Source organism: Ctenopharyngodon idella, chromosome 8 (assembly GCF_019924925.1).
Source record: "Ctenopharyngodon idella isolate HZGC_01 chromosome 8, HZGC01, whole genome shotgun sequence".
In the NCBI taxonomy this organism is placed as follows: domain Eukaryota; kingdom Metazoa; phylum Chordata; class Actinopteri; order Cypriniformes; family Xenocyprididae; genus Ctenopharyngodon; species Ctenopharyngodon idella.
Window position 1 is genome coordinate 9713942 of NC_067227.1, and position 19571 is coordinate 9733512.

General features: G+C 42.4%; 1 protein-coding gene across 1 annotated transcript in view; it reads right to left on the reverse strand.

Moving 5' to 3' along the window:
• The window catches only part of magi1a (membrane associated guanylate kinase, WW and PDZ domain containing 1a), a 75114-nt gene extending 57256 nt beyond the window's left edge, over positions 1-17858 (reverse strand). Inside the window, 2 exon segments of the mRNA XM_051901968.1 lie at positions 8066-8182; positions 17582-17858. Coding sequence (XP_051757928.1) covers positions 8066-8182; positions 17582-17843 — 379 coding nt within the window. The 5' untranslated portion in view covers positions 17844-17858.
• Between the last annotated feature and the right edge of the window lie 1713 nt (positions 17859-19571).

The window sequence follows — 19571 nt, forward strand, 5'->3', positions numbered from 1 at the left end:
AGAGAGGGAGGGGGAGGAGGGACGCTGAGCGGGATCAGGGATAACTTTGCTTTAGCAGGAAGCAGCAGCTGGGAGAACAGAACGAACGGACAGAGAGCGAGAGGGAGAGAGAGAGTTTCTGGGTTACGGAGCGACGTTTACTGCGCACCATAACAATAGCCATCTGTGGAGGGGGAACCTCTGGAGGAACGAGCACCTGTTAACTGGCTCCGGCCAGCAGGAGTGCAGATGGGGGCGGGGAGCGGCACACAAAACACAACAAAGGCGGACAAAGACATCCTCGTGATGTACGACAATAAACGGCGCGCGCCGTACAGCGTTTGTCCTCATTTCTGTAATGCTTGTGATGCGTGCAAAACTCCGTACACTGAGCATTCAGCGACTGCTTTCGTGTTGGTGGTATAATGTGTTTTGGCGCATCTGAAAACCTAGTGAGCTGCCTACAAAGATGGCATTTTATGCAACATCACATGCATCCAAAATATCCATGCTGCTCTCTTCAACAAGGTAGAGATTCTGGGCACGAAACCCGGCTAAACTATATTTTTGGGTGTCATAGTCTCACTGACACAGCGTTTCTGGCCATGATAGACTTGCCCTAAAGATGCTGAAGAGGCAGGCAGGCACAGTCTGTATTTGGTCAACACGTAATGTGAATATCCTCCACCACCCGATCAGTGTATTGTGCTTTATATGCTAAACCTCTGGACTGTACAGTCCTGCCGCTCCACACACCGGCTCCATTACGCGCGCGCGTGTGTGTGTGTGTGTGTATTTCTCAGATGTTGCTGTGTGCCTCCATCTTGTCCTCCATCCTGCTGCATGAACCGCCAGCATCCATGCGCTCCCCCGCTCACAAACCAGCGGCTCTTAAAGGGATAGTTCACCCAAAAATGAAAATAACCATATTCTGTATGGTAAAATTATGATTTACTCACCCTCAAGCCATCCTAGTTGTATATGACTTTCTTCTTTCAGACAAACACAATCAGAGATATATTTAAAAATATCCTTAGTCCTCCAAGCTTTATAATGGTTGTGAATGGGGGGGTCGTGTTTTGAAGTAAAAAATAATGCATCCATACATAAAAAAAGTAATCCATACGACTCCAGAGGGTTAATAAAGGTCTTCTGAAGCAAAGTGATGTGTTTTTGTAAGAAAAATATCCATATTTAAAACTATAAATTCAAATAACTAGCTTCCGGTGGACGACCGTACGCAGAATGTGCAATTCGATTTGCGGTGGAAGAGTACCTTTGACCTGACGCACAATGTAATGACGAACGCAGAGGATAGAGCAAAACAAATCACCGGCAAATCTCCATTTTTAAGGGAAATGTCGGAGGATTTCGATATAAGAGAAGAGGAGCTTGAGTTTGTTGCACAGCCCTATTTATTTGAACCACGAGAGGCGTCTAAGATTACGATACTCCTACATCCTGCGTCATACATCGCGTCAGAGGATTACTCATTTGGCGCAAATCGACTTGCGCATACGGTTGTACGTGCATGCGTGAAATTTTCCTGCTGTGCGTTTTTGATTGTTGAAAAAAGATGAGAGGGAGAGTTCTCACAAAAAAGGATACTTTATTTACTCACCCCGGTGTTATTCTAAAGCTGTATGACCTTCTTTCTTTTTGGGAAATAAAAAGAGAAATAAAATTTCTTGCTCACTCATGGCACTTTTCTCCTATCCTAAAATAATCCCATGTGAAGCATGCTGTATTTTCTAAGTGTTCTGAAGGTTGGGCAAGAAACAAAAATGAAATCTTGACCTCTGCACAATAGCTATGTTTCCATCTAGCTATTTTTATGTATATTTTTGGGATATTGCATTAAAAACACTGGATTGAAACGGCAAGTTGTGCATAAAATCTAAAAATAAGCATGAGGTGGATACATTTTTTATCCAATAAGAAGACATGTGCATAAACTACAATGGAAACACTTTTACTGAATAAATCCCTCAATCCCTCATGTGATTTTGCCTCAGCAGAGGCTGTGATTGGATAACTGGACTAACCAGTGGACCAATCACATTGCAGCATCTCAAATGTCGGTTTGGTGGTTCTGAAACACCTGATTCACAGAATGATTTGGTTTAATTCCCTCCAGAAGCGTCTCACACAATTGTGTTCACAAACACCAGCATCCGAATGCAAAAGAACATGGCAGCATTTATTGTGTTTCATCTGACGCTCTGATATTTTCTGGGAAATGATGATTGTGTTGGAAATTTTGATGGAAACGCTGCTTTATACCAAAGACTATAGATATAGAAAGATGGTTCACTCCTATTAGTTATGAATGGGAGAAACTGCAACACGCAAAATGGCGGAATACGTCCCGCCTTCTAAATAAAAGAGCCAATCGCTGATTGATAAAGTCATTGCGTCACTGCACATTTTTTAACGCTATTTGTGCATAAGAAACAACATTTATGGGACAATTCATGCCAGATTTTGTTGCTGATTTGAAATATGTTATTTAATTGTGAGTTGGCCAAGCAGTTTTTGAGATTTCAGGATTCCCCCATTCAAATAGATAGGACTTGGTCTTGGATGGCTGCCGAGTAAACAGACTTTCCTTGTAAGGGACTTTGTTTATACGCAAAAGCTTTATGCGTTATTCCAATTTTGCTCATAAGTTAAATTCACAATTTTGGATGGACACATGCACACCATTTGAGAAAAACACATGCCTATAAACTTCAATAAACGACACTTGTGCTTTCTTCTCTGAAGTGAGCGTCTTGGTTGACATTTGTCAGAATGGCATTTCTCACATGAACAAGTCCTTTCATGCACGTAAAGAGCACCTATTCTGAATCAAACTTGTGAAGACAGAACCACTCATGATCCAACCCAACATTTTATCACAACTTCTCTATTCAGCTAGGCTCATCAACCATAACTCCATCCAGGACAGCCAGAAACCTTGGAGTCATGTTGGATGATCAGTTAAACTTTATAGACCACATTGCTAGAACTGCCCGGTCCTGAAGATTTGCCTTATACAACATTAGGAAGATCAGACCCTTCCTATCGGAGCATACTACACAACTTCTTGTCCAAGCTCTTGTTCTACCCAGACTGTATTGTAATGCTCTCTTGGCTCACATCAAAATCAAGGCACTGCTGTTTGCCTACAGAACAACCACAGCTAACAAAACACAGCTATGCTCTTACAATGTTTTGCTAACATTTCCATTCAGTTATGAAAACATTTATTCTGAATGTTTTTTAAACTTTCAAAATGTCCAGTTCCCTTTAAATACAGTTCACTCGCTTTGTGTCTGCTTTTTAGCTGACGCTTAAGGGGAAAACCCCTGTTTTCTCCAAATTCTGAAGCCTGATTGGTTCAAATGGTGTTTCAGCCGGCCAGAATGGTTGGGGTTGACTGCCTATAAAGTCACACAGAAACGCAGCAATTTCAGATCTTTCTCCCTCAGTGTGAAGATCATCTCGCTGCTCCGAAGAAGACTAAAGCCTTGATGCTCTTCTCACCTTTTTTTTTTTTTTTTTGCCATTGAACGAGCCTCGCAGTGGAACGAAGACACTTCAGCAAGCTGATCCAGTGATTTTCCCCTGCGGCCATTGTAGCAACTCAATTCCAGCCATGGCAAGCCATCCCCGGAGTGTCGAGCTGGATTTTGTGGATAACAGAATGAGGTTACTCACTCCAATTCACACGCAGACCACCACACTTCATGGCCGTGGTTCTCAGATGACAGCTGTCATGGTTTACGTGCCGGGCTCCTCAAACATAGGAGCGGACATGCTGTCATGCGGACATGTGAATGCAAGTTGTGGCAGCCATCGCAGCGAACCATGCCCTGGTGTCTGGCCAGTCGATTGGGAAACACGACCTTCTCAGAGGGGCCAAGAAAATGAATCCTCCCCGACCCTGTTCAGTCCCATCTTGGGACCTCTCCACAGTTCTCGCATAAGACTGCCCTCTTGCTGGCTCTAGCATCAGTCAAGCGAGTAGCCAGACCTTCAGACTGACGGCAGAAAGTCTGGACTCTATCGCAGCTTTCAGTGTGCATCTAATAAATTATTCATTCAAGAATGTTTACTGCAACAATGGAGCCGGAAACTTCACATACTTTTGAAAATCCAGCGTTTAGTTGATCCTGGAAAGCGCTCATCGTGAGGGGGGTTATGCGTCAATGGCATTTGTTTCCAGGTGGACCATTAAAGAACGCAACACACATGTCTCCAGGACATCCTGTAGAATTCAACCAACCAGGTGACGACTTCGAAAATCCTGAAGTGTTTCCAGATAAGTGTGCCATATGCATCAGACGTTTAGCAAATGGTCCATGGGCGTGACGTCTGAGGCGGAGACTAGTGATCTGCAGGCTCTATCTGTGGATTCTTCCTGCCTTGAATTCGGCTCTAACGACAGTAAAGGCTCTCCACCCCATTCAGAACGCAGGTGATAGCACTGTTAGGTCTGCCGCTTGCAAAAAACAAGCAGACACCCCATCCACTCTGTCCAGTAAGGGCCTTGACAGTGTATATCAAGCGTGTATACCATATCAAGGTATGGCCTCCTCTTGGGCGTGGTCCAGAGGAGTTTCCATCACAGATATCGGGTGGTCCTCGCCATCCACATTTATCAGATTTTATAACCTGGACATCCCTGCTCTTCAGGCACAGGTGTTGTCAGTTTGAGATGCTTATGGATCATGTTGCAGGCTCCGACCGTAGTCCGAGCCTCTCCTTATACAGCTGGTCTTGGGGCCCTCGATCGAGCACCCCCTAGCTGTCTGCTTGCAGAGCAGCTTCTGTCCTGTGCTTGTAGCACGGTGCTATTGGATTAGTTCCCCATAAGCATCAGCTTCTTGTTATTTTATTAATAATAATAAACTGCTGTACTGCACTTGGATCCTCCTCTTCCTCGTTTCTGTAACGTGGATTGTAAACAAGAAAACATCCAAGCAACAGGAGACACAGGCAAAAACCAGAGTAAATCCAAAACAGAGTAGATCCAAATGAGGGGCAAGATAGAACTGAAAACTCACACAATACATCCACTAAGGACCACACCAGACAAGGAACATGAGAAACACTGGGGATTGAATACACAAGGGGTATCTGGCAAACAAGACACACCTGGGAGCAGAACTAATCAACAAGAAAAACTACAAAGGACTACAAAACATGGTGTAAAACAGGAAATAACATAAAAGTCCACACAAGACCAGGGGGACACAAGACAGGAATCATGACAGTGCCCTGTTAGCTGGGAATCTGCTAAATGTGACTATATGGCATGAAGATATTAAGATATTATTGTCACGGATACAGGTCCACGAAGAAGACGAGGATGAGATTTGCTAGTAAACAGCACAGTAACTTTATTAAACCAATCAAAAAGAGAATAATCCGACATGAGGAGAATAACCCAAGCCATAGAAGGCAATGTAACAGAGGAAACTGAAGGGCTTAAATACACATGCTAACAAACTAAAAAGACAACAGGTGTGATCTAACTAACACAATGAATCACCATAGCAACAAATGATGAGCGGGATCACAGGACAAATGAAGCAGGAAAACAAAGAGAAGTAAACTAAGAGTCCTTGAAATGAAACCAAGACACAATGAAAACGATTTTTGCGTAAAGCTGCTTTGAAGTGTGTGAAGGATAACTAAAAATAAATAACATAAATAAGACTCTTAAGGACATTCCATTAAAATTGTTCTCACAATGTTTTATGTAAACATTTAAAAAACATTCAACAAATATTAACATCATGAAGACGTTCTACATTGTGAGAACATTCATCAAGTACAAATTACGTTGTGAGGACATTCCATGAACGTTGTAATCAGAACATTTTATGAAAACATTCAGCAAATAATAATAACATTATAAGGACGTTACAAGACCGTTGTTCTAAGAACATTTTCTCTCAACATTATGAGAATGTATATTAACTATTAATAACATAACAAGAACATTCCATAAACATTATTTTAAGAATGATTTGTCCTAACATTTACATAACTTTTAAAGAACATTAGTGAAAGTTCTGGGAACGTTCCCTGTTAGCTGGGATAGTGTTGGTTCAAACGCTTCTGTCGTTCTCCTCATTTGTAAGTCACAAAAGTGTCTGCTAAATGATTAAATGTAAAATAAAATGGTCATAAAAGTAACACATTTCTTTAGAACGATTGCTCTGTGTGAGAAACTGACCCAAATTCAAGTCTTTATTCAGTGATCTTTCTTCACTTCCATTCTGTGATCATCAAAACCAGCACTCATTAAAAATTCAAGTTTCATTAAAAATTCCAAAAATATTATGTCAGTGATAACAAATGCCAACTGCCTCACTGAAAAAAGGGGAAAAAGTTGACGCAAGTCTCTAAGAAATGCTATCATCAACTTTAAAGGCCCATTTTACCTCCACTGCAGAGCAGCTGTAACAGCTGTCCTTACACTCGATAGCTGAAAAAGGCCTTTGTTTATTTTTTATTTTATAACTCATGTATAATTCACATTATACATATTTCTGAGAGTTACTGTGTGTGTTCCACTGAAACAGAGATGAGTTCACACTGCTTGTTTCTACTGAACGCTGTCTCTCTCTTCATGTGACTAAAGTCCCTTTTCCAATATATCAGATTCAGACCTTCAGAGAATCATTATAATCCTCAAACCCAGGGGGATTGAAGCAGTTTACAGGATTTATCCGTCACATGGCACCAGGGAAAGAGACACACAGCAGAACGTGCAATCAAACAGGACGGCCTTTTTAATCTGCTCACCATCAACGAGATCCACCAGCACAACTCTTCTGGAGGAACAAGACTCAGTCAGCAGTGTGATCGCTTCTTACCAAGGAAATGTCTGCTTTGAATTAGGGTTATATTCAAATGCCGTCATTTGCCCGACACAAACACACACGCAGCTGTTTTACATGTTAAATGATGGCAGGAGTCTGACAAAACTCAACCTTCACTCAAAAACACTTCAGTGAACTTAATGAAGGAAAGCGAGTTTAGGTCACTACAATAAGAATGAAACAAGGTCATTTTAATGCAATAGCACAAGTTATTATGCTAAAGACAGGTCTGGGTAGTTTGACACAGGAACTTACAGTAAATGTATTAATTTGGCTCAACAAAACATTATTTGTTTAAATGAACTTATTTCATTGTTATTGTAGAGACTAATTGCACAGAAAATATTTCCTTAGTTTAATTAAGGGTTACTCTTTATTTCGACAGTCTACTTTACACATTCGACTAGGTATAAGTAACTTTGTAACTACAGGTCAGCTAACTCTCATAAGAGTATTAGTCGAGTAATTTGACATGTAGTTATAGTCAGTATAATTTCTAAAGTGGACCATTGAAATAAAGTGTTAGCTAATTCATTTCATTGAACAAACTACTTGTTGAGTGAGGTTTAATTCATCATTAAACTGCACTCAACTACATTTACTCTCCTAAAGCAAAGCATGCTGGGAACTACAGATCCACTGACCTTTACGTCAACATGATTCATGTAGAGCTGACACAAATGGAGTAAATACACTTGAGTTTTATATTGAATGTAATGAAATTAAGTTGTGACAAAATGCTCAACAATCCTGTTGCTCTGTTTAATGAATTAAACTGAAGAAGAGGCAAAGATCATGTCTGAGTGTTGAAGGGTTTGTTGTGTGCTGGTGACAGGGGTTGTGTTGGGTTACGAGAGGTGTGTGAACCGTCAAAATCAGGTGACAAGAGTCCTGCCGCCGAGATTTATGATGAAACAGCAACCAAACGTACGACTGAAGATCACAGCGAGTCTGAGACCGCCAATCTCTCTGAAAAACTTTATTCACTCTAAAATTATTGTAGCGTGAAAATGAGATCCATCTTAGAAGTGATGTCAGCTGATCTTGCATATTCAATGAGTATTAGCGTTTCTGTATTTTCAGTTGTTTCGAGGTCGGCTCCTCGAGCTCAGTGCTGCGTGTGTCACGTCTGAGCTTCTGAATGATCTGTTTAACCACACAAACTCTCTCCAGCAGCGTCAGTCTGTGTCTGTAGGTGTGAGACTCACATGGTGCGGCGTAGTGGTACAGGTTGATCCTGACGCTCTCCTGCAGCTGCTGATCCGCCGAGCCTTTCTGAAAGCGCTGACTCAAGAAATAACTCAAGTCTTTCTTCAGCCTGCCTCCTAAACACACACACACACACAGAGAGAGAGAGATCAATTCTCGGATGATTTCAGATAAGCAACTTTAGACCGACATGCAAATCTTTCAAACATTATCCTCATATTGTAATCATTACAAGCACAATTAATTGCTGCCCAACACTGTTTAACTGAATATATGAGATAACCACATAACCTGTGCTATATTATATCTGTATATCAGTGCCGTATGGATGTGAGTTTGATCTCTGACTGATAACTGAACACTTCCTAAACTGTAACACTGAAACAAGCATCTGTGAAGCTGCTTTGAAACAGTACTGTGTAAAGCGCTATACAAATAAACATGAACTGAACTGAAGTCGCCATGTCTTAAAGGTGCAATATGTAAGAATTTTGCAGTAAAATATCCAAAAACCACTAGGCCAGTGTTATATATTTTGTTCACTTGAGTACTTACAATATCCCAAATGTTTCCAACTATTTGTAAATCTTGAGAAAATTGCAATTTTAACCAAGGCTCCGGGACGTGTGAGGAGTTGCCTGTCAATTGCGTCATACCCGCGTTACCCTCGGTTTCCGGTTTTATTTTGTAGAAACCATGGAAACACCAAAGACGCTTTAATATGTTACATGTTTTAATAGGCAAGGGAACAACTGTTTTGATATATTTATAGACAACTAACTATTGTTATATAGCTCAACACATTTAGTCTTATTGTTTAAATCTAATTTTCTTGATTTTCTGCGAGTACCATGCTTTACCATGCCTCAGAGAAAAACACTATTTTGTGAAGTAGCTAACATAGCATAATCAGATGCAGCTTTATTTTTAGTAACAGTAATACAGCATTTTCTCCATCATAAAATACGTTTTAAAATGAATCGCATACCATTTATCAACACAAGCCATCCAGCATTTAATATGATATTCTAAAATCGATCTATCTTACTGCAGTGTGTAACAGTGTCTCACAGCAGCCGCCGAGCGAACGCACAGAGTAACGTTATAACATAATTTTCAACACACTCAAATGTATCTAATATGATAAACAGAGCTGTGTTACCTCATACTCATGACCAGAAAAGCGGAAGCGGCGCCGGCGACTGTGTCATAATAAAAGTCCCGCTGCTCGTGAGGCGTGTGTTGCGCAATCGCTCCAGCGGCCTCGTTCAGCTCCAACAACACTCGGTCCTGCTCTGCTTCAGACTACAGTAACGTTAATAATCATCCATGAACATGATTTCTGGGCGAGTCCTATCCCGATTATTTTCCACCGGCTGTGAGGTGAAGACCACATGTCCCAAGATTCCGCACTCAAACTTGGCATCATCAAGCTACGCCTTTGTTTTGAATAGGCCTCTAGTGACCTCTAGCGGACAGAAAATATTACATATTGCACCTTTAATGTTTGTGGAATATTGCATATTATTTATCCATGCACATCATTTTTTAAATTAATGTGCCCTTGTAATCTTAAATCAAAATAACTTTTTAGTTTATGAAAGTACACTTTACAGCATACTCTCAGTTATATACTAGTTTAATAGTTTTATTCTGTAAGTACTTGTATTTTTGTAAAACCGTATGACTTTATTTCTTCTGCAGGACACAAAAGATGTTTCGGTGACCATTGGCTTCCACTGTATGGACAAAAACACTGAGGTGTTTCTCAAAATATCTTCTCTTAGGTTCCACAGAAGAAAGTCATACAGGTTTGGAACGACATGAGGGCGAGTGAATGATGACAGAAACATCAATTACAGGACAAATGTAAGCCAATATATCTACTATAAATCTCTGATAAGTACAAAAAAGTGCTGAAAGTAGAGTCTCTTATCTTTAGTTTAAAAGAAGCTCACTTCAGTAATCTTTATTGTACGGGTGAGATGACACTGATCTCTCATCTCTCTCGGTCTCAGTCAGTAAAACAGTATCGGGACACTTCAGAAGAACAACGGATCGCTGGATGACGAGCAGAATATTTACCTAAGAGGTTGAAACAAAGGCGCTGCGTCATGTGAATGAAGGGAGTGTTCTCTGTATCCGCCCGTGTAGTTTTTCATTTGTATTCTTACTCAAGCATGTGCTAGATGGAAGTGTTTAAACACTTGTCTTTAAACACTGCTGCGCTCTGTGACTTTGGTGTGTTTGGTCTTGAACAGAATCGCATGAATGCTGCAAATCCTTAAGAGAATCAGAAGCGTTTCTTTCAAAGATGAACTGAAAGTTTTGGTTGGATTGTATCATTGGGGGAAATACCCCTGAAAACAAGGCCACACTTGTGTACTATGAGGTTTCTGTGTGTGTGCTGGTCGGGTAACCGGTACCTGGTAACCAACATCATCATCCCAGTCCCTGCGGATCTCCATAAGAGCCTCTGGAGAAGCAGAGGACAGGAGAACCTGTGCTACTCGAACTAATGAATCTCAGCTTCAGCACACATTTAGATTTACACTAACACACTACTGTATTATCAGTTTGGCTCATGCACTGAAGCTGATGCCCATAAACTGCTTTCCAAACGCTTCCAGTCGACAAACAGCCTCGGTAGGTGTTTCTCAGTACAGGCACAGAACTGTGTGTGTGTGTGTGTGTGTGTGTGTGTGTGTGTGTGTGTGTGTGTGTGTGTGTGTGTGTGTGTGTGATGCAGCTCCACACTGCCCTCTGTTCGTCACTGTTCATCACTAAGGCTTGAGCCTGTGGGGTGTTGCTATGGTAACGATCACAGGGCGCAAGTTCAGCTGTGTCTGCTGCCATCTACTGGGCTTCTTTAGTATTACAAAAAGAAGGAGAAAACTTCTCTCTATTGACATTAAGTGCTGGTTCATTCAGTTCTACAAGGATTATGCACCCAATTTTTTCTATGTTTCTATTACAGAATAATACATGAATCTAAAAAAATAAACCAGAAAACCTGAAACCGGAAAACTCGTAAGCTTGTTTAAATGCATCAAAATGCCTCTGTTTATATATTTACTTATATATTTAAAATCTATACATTTGGTGCCTAAACACTCTTCACTCAACAAAATGAGAACAATAGTGCAAATAACCACAATGACATCAGTATTATTGCGCTCAACTGCCAATTCCCTATCTGTTAAAGGGTTAGTTCACCCAAAAATGAAAATAATGTCATTAATTCCTCCCCCTCATGTCGTTCCACACCTGTAAGACCTTCGTTCATCTTCAGAACACAAATTAAGATATTTTTGTTGAAATCCGATGGCTCAGTGAGGCCTGAATCGCCACCAATGACATTTCCTCTCTCAAGATCCATTAATGTACTAAAAACATATTTAAATCAGTTCATGTGAGTACAGTGGTTCAATATTAATATATATTCGACACAAAAGATTCATAACGCTCCGAAGCTTCATGAATTTTTGGCGCACCAAAAATATTCTCGTCGCTTTATAATATTAATATTGAACCACTGTACTCACATGAACTGATTTAAATATGTTTTTAGTACATTAATGGATCTTGAGAGAGGAAATGTCATTGCTGGCTATGCAGACCTCACTGAGCCATCGGATTTCAACAAAAATATCTTAATTTGTGTTCCTAAGATTAACGAAGGTCTTACGGGTGTGGAACAACATGAGGGTGAGTAATTAATGATATTATTTTCATTTTTGGGTGTCAGTTTTTTAATCACTTTGACGTTGTGTGTCAAAATGGCGACACTAGGGGTCAGTCTTGGGAGCTCCACAATTTAGAAAAGGACAACGAGAATTGCCATACATATAAATGAGGGGCATGCAAATGCAGTCATTCAGATTTGTTCTTCGGAGCCGATCAAGTGTCATCTACACATAAGCTCATTCCATTCACCTCTAAAAGAGCTGTTCCAGTTGCTAGAGAGATTAATATGGCGCATTACAAAGGTCTCTCTCTAAAAGACCAAGCACAGATAAGTGCTGAGAGTTTCCCCTGGGCGCTTCAGCTAAAAAAGCAACTTCTTCTAAAAGAGCTACACAAACAGAGAGCGTCTTTTTAAAGATGCCTTTCCGTTTGTGTATTTCTGGGTGAGGTTGATATCTCTCCTCCTTGGACGGCCACGATCTCTGCCTCACATGTCTGGGCCGAGCACACACTGAGAAAGCTTTCGTGGATGACTCATGTTCCCACTGCGAGAACATGACCATGGAAACGCTGCCCACAAAGGCGTGAAAGGCACCTTTTGCTGCCCAGTCATGTTTCACGAGTTCCTCCAGCGTCACTACCCTTAAAGGGTCATGAAACCCTAAACTAAATTTTCTGAGATTTTAACAGAGGTATGTGTGTTGAACATCATTGAATACAATGTTAGCATCTGTTAGATTTAATTGTAGGGGGAAAGTGGTTAATTTTGAGATTCCTTCCACTATTTTCGTCTTCCGGTTTTAAAATCTACACCATGTCCACGTCACAGGTTGTGTGGCGGTGCACTATAATACTTAGATGACGCGTCTGTGTCTCATAATTATTAATGAGACTGAGTTTTCTTATCCTATGAGAAACAACCGTCTCTTAATTATTCAGGACACCATGTGATTCTTTCAAATGACAGACATGTCAAACTGTTAGATCGTGCAGTAGATGAGAGAGGCGTTCATGGGTCGCAAGTGTTTGTTTTTGTGGTGTAAAAATTCGGGTGTGTTGCATGGCTTTCCCCGCGACGCTGCCAGGGCAAGACTGCCTGCGGGCGGTTGGTTGGCCATCAACTACCGACACATCCAAACTGTTTGTGTTTAGCAAGCATTTTTCTCCTTGATTCATCCTCTGACAGGCACTTCAAACAGTGAGATCGCATACAATAAGCGAGAGATGCATTAATGGATCAAAAATGAGTGTTTGTTTTTGCTTTGTAAGAGTTTCTGCGTCGCACAAGTTCTCTTCAATATCTGTCTTCGACACAAACGCGATTCATCCACACTGAGTCTTTACGGCTCTTTAACCGATCAAACGGCTTATAAACGCTACAATATAAGTCTCAAAAGTTATCAAAGATGCAACAGCATGTTCATATTCGATGCAGAGAACAAAATGCGAATGGCTGCGCATTTATTTGTGTATTAAATTATAGCAAATACCATGTGTATATTGTGTTGCATGTAATAGTAATTTGCAGCGTGCATTTGTGGGAAGCTTTTTTTTCGATGCTTTTAATGAAAGCGAAATAAATCTGTCTGAATCAGAAGTCGTTGCTGTGTCGTCAGTCTCCCCTCATCCTCTCCACTCCGCAGCTTAACCACGCCCACTTCTGTAGCATTTTTCAAAACTATGGTGAGAACTGACTGCTGCTGAAACAGGGGGTTTCATGACCCTTTAAAGGTGGGGCGGCCAGAGGGTACATGGAGATTCCCAGCCACCTGGGATCATCCCAGACTCCCATCCAGAGCCTGTAAGTTCACTTCGTCTCTAACAGCGAAGGCTTACCGTGCTGCTGATCAGGCCGCCTCCATCCTGCATGCCATTCTGGATGCAGGAACTACATTTGGCAACTGATTTTGCTCTCAGAGCAACTAAGGTCTTGCCGCAGTCTCTCGGCTAAACAATGTCTACGTTATCGGCCCTGGAATGCCATCTCCTTGCTGAGATTAGGTAGGGCAACAAACTTCACTTTCTCCACACCCTCATCCCGCAGGGTGGCCTCTTCGGTGACACTATTGAGGACTTTTCCCAGCAGTTCTCGGCAATAAAGAAGCAGACTGAGTCAATCAAACACATCTTGCCTTGGCGAGATGCCTCCATGCCGCCGAGGGTGTACTCATCTGCTCGTCACTGAGGGGGTCTGTCTGCAGCTGCCACCCCAGCTCCACCGCCGCCCGAGCCCACGGCCAGGCCATGCCATTGAGCTGCCCGAAGGAAGGTGAGTTTGGGAGCCTGGACAGCAATTCCCATCTCATTGCAGTGGGTCATCAGGACAATCAGACTTGCCTACGCGATTCAGTTCTCCAGGCGTCTGCCATGGTCAACGGCATCCTCTTTACCTCTGTGGCAGGCAAGGATGCCCCCATCCTTCTTGTGGAAATTACGGTCCTATTGGCAAAGGATTCAATAGAGCCTGTCCCTCCAGCCGAGATGAAGAAGGGGCTTTACAGTCCTTACTTCATTATACCAAAAAAGGCAGTGAGTTGCAACCAATCCTAGATCTGTGAGTCTTGAATTGGGCCCTGCGCTGTTCAAGATGTTGATGCAGAAGGGCATTCTGACATGTGTTCGCCAACAGGATTGGTATGCGGAGATACAACTGAAGGATACGTACTTTCATGTCTCAATCATGACTCGACACAGAACGCTTCTTCGGTTTGCTTTTGAGGGTCAGGCATACCAGTACAAGGTCCTCCCCTTTGGTCAACTGGGAAAAGAGCAAGCTCTCCCCGGTGCAGAGCATCTCTTTTCTCAGGATGGAGTTAGACTCGGTCGCTATGAATATGAGCATGTCTCACAAACGAGAGTGCCCAGTCAGTGCTGAACTGACTGAAGTCATTCAGGGGGAAGACAGCGGTTCCACTGAAACAATTTCAGAGGCTCCTGGGGCATATGGCATCCTCGGCAGCAGTTACTCCACTCGGGTTGATGCATATGAGACCGCTTCAGCACCGGCTGCAGACTTGAGTCCTGAGATGGGCATGGTGCCGGAGGGCACATCGTGTGCAATCACGATGATCTGTCGCCATATGTTCAGCCCTTGGATGGATCTTGCATTTCTACATGCAGGGGTTCCCTTAACAAGTGTCCAGGCATGTTGTGTCACAACAGATGCCTCCAAGATGGACTGGGGCACCTTATGCAACAGGCATGCAACTTTAGGCTCCTGGAAAGGACCTTGGCAACTGCGTTGGCATATCAATTGCCTCGAGTTGCTGGCAGTTCTGCTGGCCCTGCGGAGGTTTCAGCCATTGATCCAGGGCAAGCATGTGTTGGTCTGGATGGACAACATGGCGACAGTAGCATACATAAACCACCAAGGTGGTATATGTTCACGTCGCATGTCGCAACTCGCCCTCCATCTCCTCCTCTGGAGTCAGCAGCAACTGAATCCTCCCACTGCCCTCTGTGGTATTCCCTGACTGAGGCCCCCCTCAGCACGGATGCACTGGCACACAGCTGATGCCGGAGCCTGGGCAAATATACGTTTCCCCCAGTGAGCCTCCTTGCACAGACGTTGTGAAAGGTCAGGGAGGACAAAGAACAAGTCTTGTTAGTTGTGCCTTATTGGCCCAATCGGACTTAGAGCTCATACTCCTAACAACAGCCCCTCCCTGGAGAATTCCCCTGCGGAAGGACCTTCTTTCTCATGGACTGGGTCAAATTTGGCAGCTGCATCCAGACCTCTGGCACCTCCACTTATGGCCCCTGGATGGGATATGGAAGACTTCAGTGTCCTGTCACCAGCGGTGATAAATACCATCACTCAGGCTAGAGTCCTCTCTATGAGGCAGAACTATGCCTTGAAGCGGGTCAGTGCTTTTCTTCCTGCAGGAGAGGTTGGAGGGTTGGTTGTCCCCTTCCACTCTGAAAGTGTATGTGGCCACTATAGCGATGCAGTGAACTGTAAGTCATTATGGAAGCACAACCTGATTATCAAGTTCTTTAGAGCTGCTAGGAGGTTAAATCATCCCAGGCCACGCCTCACTCCCTCATGGAATCTCTCTGTGGTCTTGCTGGGCCTACAGAGAGCTTCCTTTGAGCTACTGCAGTCAGTTGAGTTGAGGCCCAGTACTCATGATGTACGCCTCTACGAGTCCCTGCTGGTAATCCCATATGTGTATTGTCCACGATATGGTTTGTGGTTTATGGTTTCCCTGTTGGTAAACCCGTGTCTTCCCTTAGGTAGAGCACTGTCTCTGCCATCAGTCACTGCATTTGTAGTAGCTCTCCCCTTTCAGGTTGGACCTACCACAGAGACTTCTTTTTATGTGTGGTACTTCCCAGATGGTAAGTCAATGTTATGTATTTTCCACATATTAACCTCCCCGGGTAGGACGTGGTCTCTGCTGGGAGGAAGAGCGCTTCCTTAACACTCTGGTCTGCGTCAGCTGTAGATATTTTCTAAAAAAATAACAAACATAAATCGAAGAACAGAAAAGGTCAAGGAAGTCCGGCTGAGGCGACCTACTCCTATTGTAAGTACTGCTCTTTCAGTCCCCGAATGGTACGGAGGACTATATGGCTTACATGGGGCGCTGGATAGGTTACGATGTTGCGAGTGCATTTGCTATCCGGCACGCAGGGGCTTGCCAACATCTGCATCGGCCGAACCTCGTAACTCAGTAACTCAACTTTTCCATAGAGACTTCTAGTGTCATCATTTCAACATACGACGTCGAAGTGAATGACAGAATGGGAACATCTTAGTTACTAGTGTAACCGCTGAACCAACCACTGAATGGCTGGGACTAGGAGAACTTGAGGAGAACTGGGTCATGAGTGGACTTTTACTGTAACATACGAGCCTATGACAGGTTCACACATGTTCAGTCCCACACATGACACACAATTCTCCAGAGGCTTGAACACCTGCATATAAAGTCCCTTTGAGACGCATTCGTTCCCTCAGTGTAACACAGCTCCTTTCTATCTAGGAAACAGCAATACAAGTAAAGATCGGCATCAGAATGTTATGAGCATGTGTGAAGAACTGTGACACAAGCATGACCACTGAATTTCAGAATACTGTGTGTCACTTATCAGACTAGAGCCAAACACAATGTACTTGGTTTTCGAGCTGTTTTGTATGGTATCAAACACGATCCTCAACCTTTTAAAGAGCTATATATGTGTGTCAGAGAGAGTGGAATAATGCAGCAATATTCACTGTTACATAACCTCGTCAAATATTTTCCAACAGATAAAAACATTCTTGCTCAGTCGAAGCATAAAGGTGCAGCTCATTGTGTGTGTGTGAGGAACATATCAGGATGGCTCATCTTGGTTTGTGAACTCAAGATGACGTTTTAATGATGTGTAAAGCTTATGTAAAGTTTTCTTCTGGTAGATTCCACGCACAGCTATGTTATTTAGTGAAATCTTTTTTCAAGAAGGTCAGCAAAACTGCTTTAATTGGTCTAGAGACCTCCTGTAATCATGTCAGCATTAAGTGGTTATGAAGAACACCAAATATAGCCTAATGTTCTGAACGAATCTGACAACATCCTCAGTGTCGTAAATGCTTATTTCGGAGCATTAACACAAATACCACTATAAGAACAATTCATTTTCTTGATCTCAAACTGCCCATATCTTTGGATGAATCTTGTCAAGCCTTGCAGAAATGAATGTCTGGAGCATTTGTCTCGAATACAGTTAATTAGATACATCAAATTAGAGGGATAGTGAAATTAAATGCAACTATTTTCACTGGTTAGCGTGTTTCTTTCACCTTATATATATATTATATGGACCTTGCACAGTAAGAAAGTCACCTGCTTTGACAGTTTTGATTCTGATAGGATCCTCACAGTTCTTCAGGACGTTCAGCACATCATAGAGGTGCAGTCCCGACACCGGCAGGCCCTCCACCTCCAGCAGAATGTCCCTGTGAGCGGCTGAGCTCAGCGGGCAGATCCAGATGAAGTGTCCGGTCTCCGCTCCTCCGCTCAGCTCCAGCGGCAGCCGGCCCGCAGCGTCCCTCCACAGCGCACGCTCCCGCACACGCGTGCTCCAGTGCGCACGGCTCACCTCCATCAAACACGGTCTCAGTTCAGGGCCCGTCCCACGAGACTAATGCATTCCTGTGAGGTGTTGCTCAGCTGTTCATATCTGGGAGAAGTGTGGATCATCCTGAAGTGTGTGTGACTGCTGGAGTTGTGGATGGTCATAAAGTTATTATGAGTCATTTAGGTCATGAGTTCAGTTTCATGTTTTCATTAGTCACGCCTAGCACAGGCTCCTGGTCAGTCACGGGCATTCGTAATTTCTTTGACTACATTGCCAAAATATAGTCACCATGTTAAGACTGAGTGTTAAGAGAAGTAGTCCGACCAACCAGTAGTTAATCAAGCGGCAGCAGATGAATATGATGAAGGCCAGAATCTCCTGAGAACAGTGAGCTCTGATTACAAAACAGAAATAGTGGACTTTCACCCTGTACCTTTACAGATTAACATGCTACTTATCACTAACCACCACAATAAAACACTGCAGCCAACTGGCAACAAGCAGATTTCAATATATTTTATGTAAGAGATGCAGGAAGAGCTGGATGTGCGTCTCTCTCTCACACACACACACTCACACACACACACACACACACACACACACACACACAACCTTCTGTCAATACAAACTGATTTGTTGTATTTTTTATCTTTTCATCGCTATGATCAGTTTTATGCAGTTTTGGGAGTTCATTTTTAGTTCATCTCCTACCCTGAAGTCCGTCTTGCAGAGATGGACTAAAAATGAACTTCCAAAACTTACTGCCAGATTCTGGAAGATAAATTCTTCAAACAGTGGTACAAGAGGATGTGTACCACTTCATGTATTTACAACTCTTCAGCTTGTGATTCTTATTAAGTGTGGGTCATTTTTTAGGTCTCTGAGATCCTGACACTTCTGGAGACTCCAGGTAGGTGCAGTTCTGGAAAACGGTGGCGCTGGAGACTAAAGGGTTCCTGATGGTTTCACACTTAATTCTTCACCTTAATTATTAATTCTTTTGCAGTTAACATGTCTTTTTTCCTCCACCTGTTTCTGTCTGACCCTGCTGACCCAATGAGCATTTCACTGTCCAATGGTCATGCTTTAACTGCAGTTTATTGCATTAGTATTGCATCCTTCTCATGGGCATTTAATCATTTTTGACTTTTCAGTCTGAGTTAAATCTCTTTTTGGTTCATTTTATCTGTAAAATAAAACACACATAATAATTCTGCACACCTGAATATAAGGCGTTTTTCATTTCCAGCCTTCATGAACAACTATACATCACTTATAAATGATTAAATACGAAATTAATAGTAGTTATTAAGATTGATGTGGTTTGGAATTGGTAAAAAAAATATGGTCAGAAAATCAACGTACAGAATAATTCTGCACACAGTGTAAATGTTTGTCTTTATCGTTAATAAATAGTTTATTAGGTGAAATAAATTATATTGTGTTATATATGGTTTTACTTCCAAAATAGTAAATGTAACTATTAATTTTATATTATTTAAAAATGATTACTGAGAAATCAGTGATCCACAGTCATTTAACTGTAATTATATGACAGTATGACAACATACTGATGAGTGGAAACATGAAGACAGTCGCAGTGATTATCGCCGATCATCTGTCTGAACACACATCAGACCTCCTGATGCAGGAATAGAGATCTGAGCGACTGTCACAGATGGTCATTGTGTTCCGGTCAGTGTGAGAGTTCACATCGATGTCTGAGGAGGAACAAACACAGACCGAGACAGTGGT